A 14,465-nucleotide genomic window follows, 5' to 3' on the forward strand; every position below is an offset into this window, starting at 1 on the left:
TCCATCCCTCCCATGTACCTATTGTAGTCAAGGATGCAGTTTGTTTTGGGGGTGGCCTTTCCTTCATATATCCTAAACCTGTAGGTATACCCTGATGCACTCTCGCACAGCTTATACATCTTCACGCCATACCTTGCCCTCTTACCCGGCAGGTACTCTCGGAATTGAACCCTCCCTTTAAAATGTACCAGGGACTCATCAATAGAAATACACTTCTCGGGGTGTATGCTTGGGAAAACCGGGCACTGGAACGGTCTAATAGGGGTCTCCGTTTATACAAACGGTCAAAACTGGGGTCATCTCGGGGTGGGCACGGCTCATTATCAGTATAATGTAGGAAGCGAAGTATTGCCTCATTTTTATTTTTTTTTAGGTTTCAGTTCAGTTCTGAAGTTGCTTTGAGGGGCCCATATATTAGAAACCCCTATCAAATACCCCATTTTAGAAATTAGACCCCTCAAAGTATTCACAACAGCATGTAGAAAGTTTATGAACCCTTTAGGTGTTTCACAGAAATTTAGAGCAAAGTAGAGGTGAAATTTACTTATTTTTTTTGTCAGAAAATCCTCTTTATACCATTTTTTTTATAACACAAAAGGATTTATCAGTGAAACGCAACTCAATACTTATTGCCCAGATTCTGCAGTTTTTAGAAATATCCCACATGTGGCCCTAGTGCGGTAATGGACTGAAGCACCGGCCTCCGAAGCAAAGGAGCATCTAGTGGATTTTGAGCCCTCTTTTTTATTAGGCACCATGTCCGGATTGAAGAGGTCTGGTGGTGCCAAAACATTGGGAACCCCCCAAAAGTGACCCCAATTTGGAAACTAGACCCCTTGAGGAATCCATTGTAGTTTTCTTGGGGTGCATGCGACTTTTTGATCAGTTTTTATTCTATTTTTAGGTGGCGTGGTGACTAAAAAACAGCAATTCTACTATTGTTTTTTTATTCTTTTTTTTCTACAGCGTTCACCGTGCGCTATAAATGACATATTCACTTTATTCTGCGGGGCGATACGATTACGGCGATACCGGATGTTTATAGTTTTTTTTTATGTCTTATGGCGTTTGCACAATAAAATACGTTTTGTAAACAATCATTCACTTTTTGTGTTACCTTATTCTAAGAGCCATAACGTTTTTATTTTTCAATCAATAACGCCGTGCAAGGACTTATTTTTTGCGTAACGAACTGTAGTTTCGATCAGTACCATTTTTAGGTAGATGCGACTTTTTGATCTCTTTTTATTCCATTTTTTGGGAGGTGAAGTGACCAAAGAATTGTGATTGTGGTACGGTTTATTATTATTTTATTTTACGGCGTTCACCGTGCGGGATAAATAATGAAATAATTTTGTAGTTCAGGCCGTTACGGACGCGGCGATACCAATTATGTATAGTTTATTTGTTTGTTTATATATTTTTATTAATAATAAAGGACTGATAAGGGAAAAAGGGGGATTTTTACTTTTAATACTTTTAAATCTTTTATTTTCTTATTTTTACACATCTTTTTTTAACTTTTTTTTAACTTTATTACTTTGTCCCACTAGGGGACATGAGGGCAGGAGGCCCTGATCGCTATTCTAATACACTGCACTACATGCGTAGTGCAGTGTATTAGAACTGTCAGCTACTCACTGACAGCAAGCATAGTGGGTCCTGACGTTGTCAGGACCCACTAGGCTTCCGTCTATGGCATAGCCGGACGCCATTGTTTGGTGTCCGGTTGCCATAGTCACCATCGCCGGCCGCTATCGCGTAGCAGGCCGGCGATGGCAGCTTAACCCCTAAAAAGCCGCGATCTCTATAGAACGCGGCTTTTAAGGGGTTAATCAGCGGGGACACAGCGATCGGTCCCCGCTGTAGGAGCTGTGACAGCTGCTGAACAAGACAGCAGCGTCACAGCTCCTGTATGTGTCGGGAGGACGGCCAAAACGGCCGTTACTCCCGTGACGTACTATTACGGCATGGAGCGCGAACGATACAGCTGCCATGACGTAATAGTACGTCAAGGAGCGGGAAGGGGTTAATTTTCACAGACTAATTCGAATAAATTTAGCAAAAAACCTGTTGGGTCAAAATGCTAACTATACTCCTAGATAAATTCCCTGAGGGGTGTAGTTACAAAAATGGGGTCACTTTTGGGGGTTTCCACTGTTTTGGCACCACAAGACCTCTTCAAACCTGACATGGTGCCTAAAATATATTCTAATAAAAAGGAGGTCCCAAAATCCTCTAGGTGCTCCTTTGCTTCTGTGGCCTGTGTTTCAGTCCATTAGGGCGGGTTCACACATGGCGGAATTCCACTTAAATTCCGCTGCGGACACTCCGCAGCGTTAATCCGCAGCGGAGCCGTTTCTCCATTGACTTTCACTTTAATTTAGCAGTGTTCGTTTACACGATGCGTACAATTCCGCTGCGGAGCATAGGCTGCGGAGCGGAATTTGGTGTCCGCAGCATGCTCTGTCTGTTGCGGAGCAGTGGCGGACTCATGGCGGAATTTCTCCATTGACTTCAATGGAGATTCTAAGTTCCACAATGAAGTCCGCAGCTGTCATGCACATGTCATGTGTGCTGCGGATGCGTCTTGCTTTTTTAACTTGACATTTCTTCATTCTGGCTGGACCTAGGTATTTCTAGGTCTACAGCCAGACTGAGGAAGTCAATGGGGCTCCCGTAATGACGGGAGCGTTGCTAGGAGACGTCTGTAAATAGTCACTGTCCAGGGTGCTGAAAGAGTTAAGCGATCGGCAGTAACTGTTTCTGCACCCGGGACAGTGACTACCGATCCCAATATACATGTATCTGTAAAAAAACATATAAGTTCATACTTACCGAGAACTCCCTGCGTCTGTCTCCAGTCCGGCCTCCCAGGATGACGTTTCAGTGTAAGTGACGGCTGCAGCCAATCACAGGCCAAGCACAGGCTGCAGCGGTCACATGGACTGGCGCGTCATCCAGGGAGGTCGGGCTGGATGCCGAAAGAGGGACGCGTCACCAAGACAACGGCCGGTAAGTATGAAAATCGTTTACTTTCACTAGGGAAAGTGCTGTCCCTTCTCTCTATCCTGCACTGATAGGGAGAAGGGAAGCACTTTTCCCGCAGTCTGCAGCAGCTAGTCCGCATCAATGTACTGCACATTTTGTGCAGATCCGCTGCAGAATCTGCAACGCAGATTCTGTGCGGCATCGATGCGGACAGTTGCGGAGGAATTCCGCCATGTGTGGTCATGCCCTTAGCACACTAGGGCCACATATGGGATATTTCTAAAAATATTGAGTTGCATTTCTCGGGTAAAACCTTCTATATGTTACAGAAAAAAACGTTTTACAAATGAATTTTGTAAAAAAAATAATGAAATTTGAAAATTTCACCTCTAATTTCCTTCAATTCCTGTCAAACGCCTAAAGGGTTAAAACACTTTCTGAATGCTGTTTTGAATACTTTGAGGGGTGCAGTTTTCAAAATGGGGTGTTTTATGGGGGTTTCTAATATATTGGGCCCTCAAAACCACTTCAGAATTGAAATTGTCCCTGAAAATATAGCCTTTTGAAATTTTCTTAAAAATGTGAGAAATTGCTGCTAATGTTCTAAGCCTTGTAATGTCCTGGAAAAATAAAAGGATGTTCAGAAAACAATGCAAACATAAAGTAGACATATGGAAAATGTAAACTAGTAACTATTTTCTGTGGTATTACTAACTGTTTTACAAGCAGATACATTTAGGCTGGGTTCACACGACCTATTTTCAGACGTAAACGAGGCGTATTATGCCTTGTTTTACGCCTGAAAATAGGGCTACAATACGTCGGTAAACATCTGGCCATTCATTTGAATGGGTTTGCCGACGTACTGTGCCGACGACCTGTCATTTACGCGTCGTCGTTTGACAGCTGTCAAATGACGACGCGTAAAATGACTGCCTCGTCAAAGAAGTGCAGGACACTTCTTTGAAACGTAATTTGAGCCGTTCTTCATTGAATTCAATGAAGAACAGCTCAAGTGATCGGCCGTCAAAGACGCCTCGCATAATGCGAGGAGGAGCTTTTACGTCTGAAACGACGCAGCTGTCTTCTCCTGAAAACAGTCTGTCTTTTCAGTCGTAAAAGCTAGTTCTCATGTGCACATACCCCTAAAATTAGAAAAATCATAATTTCTTAAAATTTTCTCTAAAGTTTGTTGTTTTTCACAAATAAGCAATGAATTTATCGACCAAATTTCCCTCCTTACATCATCTCCGGCTCACATAATCTCCCCCTCATCACATGATCTCCCCCCTGCCTAGTATCAGCGGTTTGTAAAAATCGGTCCAAGTATCTGATCCATCAGATATTCTTAGCCTGGTAGGAAGCATCACCGTTGCCCAGTGATGGCTCTTGTAAGCAACGTTTGCCCACATTAGTGACGATGGTGATCATTTTTATGTACGCACGATCGAGGTAGATCAGGAATAAACTTTTGTGCATTTACAATTCTTATTGTTACGATCATTCAGAAATAAATATATTGTATTGATAAGTGGCCATTGTGTAGCGTCAACTGTCTTGATATATATTAGATTTATCTTATTGCCTTAAATAAACTGGGAGTACTAGTTATTAAACTATATAATAGACTATATAACCCCCTCTTAGCTGCGTGTAAAATGTACACAATGTAGTTTTAGGTATCATTTAACTAAATTGTATCCATTCTCGCTATCACTTGAGGTTTCCTCTGTCACGTGTGTGTGTGTATATATATATATATATATATATATATATATATATATATATATATATATATATATATATATATATATATACACACACATATATTAAATTACTTTGATTGTGGATATTTTTATAACTATGGATTTTAGTTACAGATTTTAATGTGAACATTTCATATTGTGGTCGATTGTTGTTAAGAGCAATACCCTCTTTTATTATACCCTTTTATTATACCCTCTTTTATTATACCCTTTTATTATAGTCCTCCATTGTTTATGAGTGTAAAAGCAGTTGTTATTCTGAGCCATTTATAAAGCTACATACCAGGGTCTAAGGTTTAAATTCTCGTTCGTTCCTTTTCCTCTAAATGCAATTTCATTTTCTGCACTCAAATGCTTTTTACCTTGAAACTCTACAAACATTAATTGGGTGTTTAAGCCTCGGCTTCTACAATAAACACAGAAAAATTAACTTTACATTTAGTTATTTAGTAGAATCTATTTTAGTATCCGGTTAAATGGCAAAGGGACAATGTGAGTTACATAAAAACCAAATAGGATAGAGATTATTGTGTAGTAAACTCTTGACACTTTTCATTAGTAAAGATCACACCTTAAGGAGGTTTTGTGAATGCTGAAAGAAATGTGCATAACAGCTCCACTAAAACAGTCACAAGTACTTTAGTGTTAGCTGGATAATGCAGGAGGTGTTGGCGGTGATGTCAATTCTACCATCACTGGAGCTTTTATCTTTATACAGTACCAAAATAAAATTGATTTGTGATAAGTGGCTGAGTAACAAGAAACAACCTATTTTACCTGGTTTGCATTCATAGAGGTCGCAACACTCCCCTGGCTTTCCTGATGCTTTAGACACAAGTATGTTTAGGTAGCCTGGCTGGCAAACTTTTCGCAAGCATCCTGCTGGGTTGCACACACATCGGCTGGGCAGCGGGCAACATTCGCCAGGAGGAGCGTAGCCTTCAATGAGGACTGAGTCTTCTGCACATCGTGGTGAAAACTGCACTTCACATCGGGCCACAGTACAATCTGGCTTTTCCTCTGGAATAAAAGAATATGGAGATTGCATTTAGATAACCCAGCTAAATATTTTTCTGATCAACCTAAAAATTATTAAAGGGCAAACAAAGTGATTAAGGCTCAACTTAAGGCTCTATTCACACCATGTTTATAGGCTAAGTACAGCATACGTTTGATTGGGGGAAAAAACACAATTCGTTTCTATGGGCTAAACGAATGCCAAAAGAGTGCCGTCTACCATGCTATTCAACGCAGAAAAAAAAAAAAAATAAATAAATAAAAAAAAATAAAAAAATAAAAATATATATATATATATATATATATATATATATATATATATATATATATGTAAAGTGTGTGTTTTTTTCTACGAGTTTCTATACTTTTTTTTATAGGGAGAAAAAAACAAATCTATCACTCTACATTTATAACATATACATATAATCTCATATAGCAAAATGCAAACTTGTGGGCCTGGGTAAAAGATTTGAACTATTTTACATTTTTTAAACACCCTCTAATTCAGGCAAATAAATAATAATAAATAATTTTGCAATCTAAACTAATCTCCAAAATGTGTCTTATGATGGTGGTGGGTAAATAAAAGGTGGCAGATCCCTGATCCACAAATGGTAGTAGGTCAGGATGTTAAACATGTTTGTGGAAAACACAGATTTGTTCTTAGTCTATAGACACACAAACAGACCGACTGTCCGCCTCCTGCTTTGTGTATTTCATATTTGTTTTATTTATATGCCAACTATTATGACCATCGTACAGTGTGAACTTGCAATTAAGCTGACGGGTGCAAACAAACAGTCATACCTTCAGTCATTAATATTAATAATGCTGGTCATAGCAATATATATGCTAATAGAGTCTACCTCACAGGTTAACAGGTTCAACATGGGTATGGTGTGCCCTTGAGGGAAAACCAGCTTATGTCAGCAGAGTTAGCCGCACAGAACACACTTGCAAAAGACAGGATGCTCCTAAAATGTCTAATTTCACCCTTCACTTGCCAGAAAGACATGCTGACGAGAGGGCTCAAAAAGCAACATCCAGCCCAAAAAGACAGCCCCTCCAAAATAAGTCTAACATCTATCTATCTATCTATCTATCTATCTATCTATCTATCTATCTATCTATCTATCTATCTATCTATCTATCTATCTATCTATCATCCATCCATCTATCAGGGCCCAATGATTGTGTAAACAGGATAACGATCAGCCGATGAATGAGAAAACGCTTGTCCATTGGCTGATGGTATCGTTTCTGCAGCCTAAAATATTATCGTTGTCGGCAGCACATGACCCTGTGTAAACAGGAAGATGTGCTGCCGACATAATAGAAATGTATAGGGACGAGCGATCGTAATAACGAGTGCTCGTCCTCATACATAGCTCCTTGTGAAAGGAGCAAACGAGCGCCGATCAACGAGCGGTCTCGTTGATCGGCACTCATTTACACGGCCGTGTAAAAGGACCCTTAAAGAGGTTGTCCACTACCGGCCAACTGATGACTTATCCATCTATCCATAGATCATCAGTGTATGATTGGTGCAGGTCTGACACCCGGACCCCGCACCGATCAGCTGTTCCGGCTGCCTCCCCGCGCCGGACGTCCATGCGGGAAGCAGATAGCTCTAGTTATGGAACAGCGGCTGAGCTGCAGCTCTGCTCCTATTCAAGTTCTGCAGCCGCTAAGCAGTGTACAGAGCAACCTGCTTCCAGCTTCGTACACCGCAAAACTGTGCAGTGACATCCAGTGCCTGCAGGCGATGTGAGCAGCTCATCAGTGCGGTATCCAGGTGTCGGACCCGCACCGATCATATATGTCCAGTAGTGGAAAACCCCTTTAAGGTACTTTTACATGGCCCAATGTGGGCCGTGTAAACGAGAGCCAATCAACGAGACAGCTCGTTGATCGGCGCTTGTTTGCTCCTTTCACAAGGAGCTAGTATGGGGACGAGCTCTTGTTCCGCCGATCGCTCGTCCCCATATATTTTTATCATGTCGACAGCACAACTCCCTATTTACACAGGGAGAGGTGCTGTAGACAACAATAATATTTTCGGCATTTGAAACTATACAATCAGTCGATGAAAGAGCGTTTGCTGGTTCATTGGCTGTGAACGCTCATTTGCCCGATAATTGGCCGGTGTAAAAGGGTCCTTACTCTCTACCCCATGCTTTCTATCTATGACGATCTATTCCTTGCTATCTACCTATGACTACATATCTATCTCTTGTTATCTATCTATGGCTATCTAGCACAATTTTTTTGTATTAATGTGATTTATTTAGACAAATGTTTCCCTCCGCACGACCAACAATAAAAGATTTGCAAAATACACTAGTAAAACCTGACAACAGCGGAATAAGCCATCCTTTTTAAACATGATTCATGGGCGCACAAATATCACTGATGTTATGTTAGGTGAGCACTGAGGACTTGAAGTAACTAAAAGACAGTCCTCACTAAACCTTTTCACTAATGCTTTTTGAAATGAGCAGCAAATGAGATGGAAACAGGAGAACATCATAGATCAGGGACATAATCAAATATGAGTTCCAAACTGTTGGTACTTGTGTATTCAGCAGCGCACTGTCAAGTAATGGATCAGAAATCTCAATGAGTTGTACAGGCTTCTCTCCATTCCATGCTAATATGCTGCTTCTATGCAGCTCTGCATTTGCTTTTAAAGCTTGCGAAGAAAACTTTCAATAGCATATCACAGAAAAGCGCTAGATTTATAATGCGTTCCTATTCTTGTGAAAATGGCAGAGTATTTGAAATTCTGCAGACGTACACAGTAATGTATGATTCTTTTCCTTTTTAACCTATCTCCTTTTGAAATATATAAACTACTGTAAAAGTATCAACTGTGGAACAGAAGAGTCATTTACATTGAACTGCATTTACACAAGTGGCCATTTAACCTTTCAGGTAATATACCGCTGGTGAATTCATTTCACACAATTATAATCCAGAAGGAAGCAGCGCCTATTTATACTACATGACTATATATATTTACAGACAGCTATTTTTGTTGTAACCTACTATTTATTCCTTGGAATGGTAGAGATCTCTAACTTTTCTTTTTTATGTACCAGATAGTCGGCTGGGTTTACACATGATAGTTTTTTACGTGTATTTGTTTTAGCCAAAAACAAGCAGTGGATACAAAAAGATTAAAAATCACAATGCAATCTCTCTTAGGTTTCGTTCACATCTGCGTCAGGGCTCCGTTCAGGGGTCCCATCAGAGCTTTTCAACAAACGGATCCGATGCAAATGGTTTCTGTTTATCTCAGTTGTGCAAGGGTTCCATCGGTATTCATTCCGTCAAAACCACCGAACCCTTGCACAACGGAAACCATTTGCACCGGATCCGTCACCATTGAAATCAATGGTGATGCAAACGGAAACCTATGGTTTCCATTTGTTTCAGTCAGAGTTCCGTTCACTGGTTCCCCTGACGGAAAGCTCCAACGGAAGCCCTGAACGGAGCCCTGACGCAGAAGTGAACGAAACCTTAGAAGTACAGAGTGCCTACAGGTCCATTATATTAACCCATAGCGAGTCTATAGGATATAGGGGCCCTGCATGTGGCAAAGCTGTGTGCCTGTATACTGTTCTTTGCTTTGGTATCCACCGTATCCTTTGGAATCTTTGTTTTTTTATGCAGTTTTTTTAATCTGTAATAATAACCTTAAAGCCTAGTAAAACATTTTACATACATACATTAACTATACAGTACTAATAACACCTGTGGATGAACGAGTCCTGAGGGTTGACAATACACGGCACTGCTGAGTTATGTAATGAAGCCGGTAACGTTTATGTATCATGAACCATTATCTTCCGCTTTACTTTGGAAGCTGTCTGGACACTATATTAGTCTCAAACTGTTTCTTTGTCTGCACAATAAGGAGCAAAATACAGACATGACTAAAATCTAAATCGAAACGATTTTTCTTGCAGCTTATGTATCATTGGACCAGAGATTCTGTACATCCGAGGGCTGCACTGTATACTGGATAAATAGAGGCTGCTGGGTATATGTCATTCAACTCAAACCTTATACACTAAATACTTTTCTTTAAAGCCTTCATCCACTCAAAACCAGACTTAGAGCCTCTAATGCAGATGTGAACAGAGCCTATCAGGAGACTCCATCGCAGATTCCGTCGATTTTGCCAGACAAAATAGTGCAGCATGCTGTGCCACTTTGTCCGGCAGTGACAGAAACCTGATGGAACCCATTAAACCCATTCCGTTCTACTAGTTGGTCATGCAATGGATCCGGCAGCTCCAACTTTTCTAAGATGTTACAGAACAACGGAAATCCTTGACGCAGTTGTGAACAGAGCCTTACTTGGGTTAGTGTAAAAAAAAAATAGATTTTTGCAGCTACTTTGTTAGCCAGGAAAATCATGTCCATATCACAGAAATGAATATAAAGCAGTTGTACAGTGTGAGGACCCCCCCCCCCCTGAGATCTTAGTTCCCTGGACACCTATTAATATGACATAAAAAGCAATGGGATGTAGGGCTTAGTTGCAGTCACCATTGAAATTTTTGGTTTTAAATAGTTAGGTTTTATTAAGTCATTACTTGCTGCAATATCACACACAGATTTTATATTAAGACTCTAGAATATATCATCTTTTTGTGGTATTGCAGCAAGTAATGACTCAAACTTCTAAATAACAAATATTTTATTATTTATTTTGCTTACCGTGTTAATTTTATTTGAATTTTACATTTTATCTATGGCTTTTTAATGGATATGATAATTATATAATGTTTGGCTGTTAAAAATTATTATAAAAATGGCGGCTATTGCCCTTGGTGCTGCTGTTCATTGAACATAGACTCACTGGGGTCTGACGTGAAACGATCCCTAGATAAACAGTTTGTGAGGGAAAGCTATGCTGATACAGAACATCATTTAAGTATTTAGAAAAGCAAACAGCTCTTTGGTTTCTCTGTACTATACTAATGTTTGCTGTTCATATCCTATCTATGAAGCCCATGTTGGCTGCCGGTGATCTTTATTGCTACCTCAGTGAAGTAACTTAATCAGAGGGTTTAATCTTCTTGGAAGAGTATAAAAGTATAAATAGTAGTGCCGGACAGGACTAAAAGCCAAGGAGTTCACCAATGCATTCACACGTAGTTAAAACTATGTTTTTATGTTTTTCCTACGTGTTTTAGAGTCTAAATATGCAAATACAGATCTGCTAAAAACTAGGAAGTTGGTAAATCTAGGCTAAGAGACTGATAAAGGTTGGGAATTCCCAACTATTCTATAAAATAATATATTGTTTAATATAATGACATTACATATGCGACCATGTAGCCCAAGTCTAAAAGGTCGTCCTATTCGGCACTTATTGGACACCAGAATTCAGGTTTTCTGGTTTATGAGATGACAGCTTACAAGATAATACAACTACGTTATTCCAATGAAATAAAATAAAGCAGAGTTGAGTGTCTAAGGCTATGTTCAAATACAATTTTTCATCCATCGGTGTATGTGCAAGGAAAGCTCCTGCAGCAACATATCCATAGGGCCCCATTGACCTGATGTATGGCAAAGGAGTGTTCATAAATTTCCCCCTATGTCTTTGTGAGCATACTTGAAGAGGGCAGGGAAACCCTCACTTCAGACTCTCTGTGGGCTTAAAAGCCAAAAGCAGTCAAAGATTGAGGCCAGGGTTACACAACGACTTTCGCCGTGACACAGGTCGAACTACCAAAAACCAATGTGATGCCCTGCCTGCATTGCAGGTAATGAAAGCTAATAAATGTGGCCACGTTGTGACCCGCGGGTTGCTGCAATCATGCCAAAAAAGTCGCAAAAAATCCAGCAGATTTGGAACCGTTTAGCTCTAGCCTTAATTAAAACATTACACGCTAATATTGTATCTTTTGGGGAGCATATTGTAAAAAAAAATCAAATTGTCTAATACAAAACAAAAAAGACCTCCACTTAATTCTACCAACAGGCCATGGCAGTGTGAAGATATCATATTAAAGATCCCAGATTTAGGTGGCTTATGGGCTGATGTCCAGACTCAACAATGTCAAGGGTATGAGTATTCAAAGCCCTCCAGGTGGAGACTCGCTTACCGTTCTCCTATCAATACTTACAAAAGAATATTAGTACAAGCAAGGAAGCCGAGAAGGGAGAGTGAGGAACATCACACGGACGTATACTTTCAAAGGCACGTTAGATCATCACTCGAAAAGAAAATCTGATCAATGCTTAGGCTTGGCAGGTACAACCCTAGGAAACACCTGCATGTCTATTAACAGGGGACCCGTAAACAGGAGCTTATATAAGAAGCCACAGAATCAGTAAAGACCTGATAACCCCGAGAGTCAAACTCACCCTGGAAAAAAATACACTTCAATCTTTTGATTTACCATACAAAGTGGATCGTTGAAAACTTGATGTGCCTTCAACAACCGGCTAGAAATCAAAGTCCGCTGACTGATGTATTTGAAGAAGTAATGTATAAATATTTAAAATCACTGCACAAAGTTGAAAGGAACTTTTCTGCTGTCGTTATTTAGTTGGAAGGGTTTGCATTGTTGATGGCAGAAAGAAATGCAAGTTACTACTAAAACGACAATAGTAAAAGGAGGGAAGGCTAAAGACTAACAACAATGTCAAACATCTAGACCTCTGGAGCAGAGCGGTCAGCAGCTACAGTTCTTCTAGCAGATCAAGACTTTTTTTTTTTTTTTTACATAACTCAAGAAAAGTTGATGACAACTTTTTGTTTTTGTTTCTCTCCACAGTCTCCAGTCTAGTACGTCTTATCCAGAATCCCCTTGTGTATAGGTTCAGATAGCACCAGATACGTGGAAGGGTGAGGTTTTGCACGGATAGGGGCCCAACCCAAGCATAAATATAAAAGAGTATCCAGCACACCAATTTTGAAACAAGGGTATTTTTTTTTTTTGTTTTTGTTTTTAATGCCAGTGGCAGAGTGCGACGTTGCGGTCTAGGTGACCTTCATAAGGCACTGAGCCGTGCTGGGAAACTGAATTGACGAGCGCTAGTGGTGCTGATAGCGGTTGCCCGCTGTATCAGCACCACTAGCGCTCGTCAATTCAGTTTCCCAGCACGGCTCAGTGCCTGATAAAGGGCACCTAGACCGAAACGTCACACTCTGCCACTGGCATTAAAAACAAAAACAAAATAAAAAAAATACCCTTGTTTCAAAATTGGTGTGCCGGATACTCTTTTATATATATTATCCAGAATCCCCAGCTGACTTAGCTTCAATGGGATTTCCACCAGAAACCTACAAATGAACATATGTTAATAAATCAGAAGTTTGAGGAGTAGCCACATTTAGAGATATTGGAATTATTCCATTCAGTGTTATTGTTGCAAATCTGACAACAGAAAGTTCAGCCATGGTAGTTGTCACTTTCGAATTAGCTTTGCAGCAACTGACGTCCCTTTGTTATTGATAGAACATGGTGACAAAATGAGTGTGTCATATCTGAGACGCTAACCTTAAGCAAATATGGCTACACTTCCTGTTTGACTTTATAAAAACTGTCTGTCAGATCAAAACTGGAAAATGCCAATATCTTCGTAAGTGAAAAGAACAAACATACTGATGTAGCATTCCCAGCAAAAAAAATGTGGCCCTTTATCAGTCATTGACGTGGCATAAACGTTAGTGTGATTAAAAAACAGTGATGAACGGATCTTCTATTTTCAGCCTCCGTTCCGGTCTGCCATTATGTCAAGTGACTCCAGATCTGCTTGACAGAATCCTATAGCGTATGCTGTATGGCCAGGAAGTCAGCATCTTGTTTCTTTCCTATTAGACTCACTAAGAATTTAAGTTTTTTTCCTTTCCCCTCAAAAAAAAGTTTGTAAAAGTGAATAAAAAAATGATACGTACCCCAAAATGGGGCCATTGAAAAATACAGCTGATCCTACAAAAAACAATTCCTTGTACAGCTACCGAAAAATAAAAAGGTTATATCTCACTCAATGTAACAATGGAAAAACAACAACAACAAAAATGCTTGGTCATTAAGACCTAAAAAAGGCAGGCCGCTAAGGGGTTAATGAGGCTCTGTCACCACATTATAAGTGCCCTATCTCCTACATAAGGAGATCGGCGCTATAATGTAGGTGACAGTAATGCTTTTTATTTAGAAAAACAATCTGTTTTCACCACTTTGAGCGATTTTAGCTTTATGCTAATGAGTTTCTTAATGCCCAACTGGGCGTGTTTTTACTTTAGACCAAGTGGGCGTTGTACAGAGGAGTGTATGACGCTGACCAATCAGTGACCAATCAGCGTCATGCACTTCTCCCCATTCATTTAGTCAGCGCATAGTGACATTGGGTTGTTCACGATGTGATGTCTTCTACTGACATATTAACGTTACCGAAGTGTTTCGACCGTGACTAGACATTCCTTCCAGACAGGACGCGATGTCTATTCACAATCCCTGCACTTCGTTAACGTTCCTGTGGTACTTACACCAGAGCAAGCGTAATCTCGCGAGATCTTGCTGTAAATGACAGGTTACAGCGAGATTACGCTTTGCTCTGCTGTAAGTACCAAACAAACGTTACCGAAGTGTCGGGATTGTAAATAGACATCCCGTCCTGTCTGGAAGGAATGTCTAGTCACGGTCTAAACACTTCAGTAACGTT

General features: G+C 40.2%; 1 protein-coding gene across 1 annotated transcript in view; it reads right to left on the minus strand.

Moving 5' to 3' along the window:
• CRIM1 (cysteine rich transmembrane BMP regulator 1) overlaps positions 1 to 14,465 on the minus strand; it is a 721,727-nt gene that overhangs the window by 355,418 nt on the left and 351,844 nt on the right. Inside the window, exon 3 of the mRNA XM_075862815.1 lies at positions 5,535 to 5,777. Coding sequence (XP_075718930.1) covers positions 5,535 to 5,777 — 243 coding nt within the window. The remainder of the gene's footprint in view (positions 1 to 5,534; positions 5,778 to 14,465) is intronic.

The sequence above is a fragment of the Rhinoderma darwinii genome, chromosome 4, assembly GCF_050947455.1.
Source record: "Rhinoderma darwinii isolate aRhiDar2 chromosome 4, aRhiDar2.hap1, whole genome shotgun sequence".
In the NCBI taxonomy this organism is placed as follows: Eukaryota; Metazoa; Chordata; class Amphibia; order Anura; family Rhinodermatidae; genus Rhinoderma; species Rhinoderma darwinii.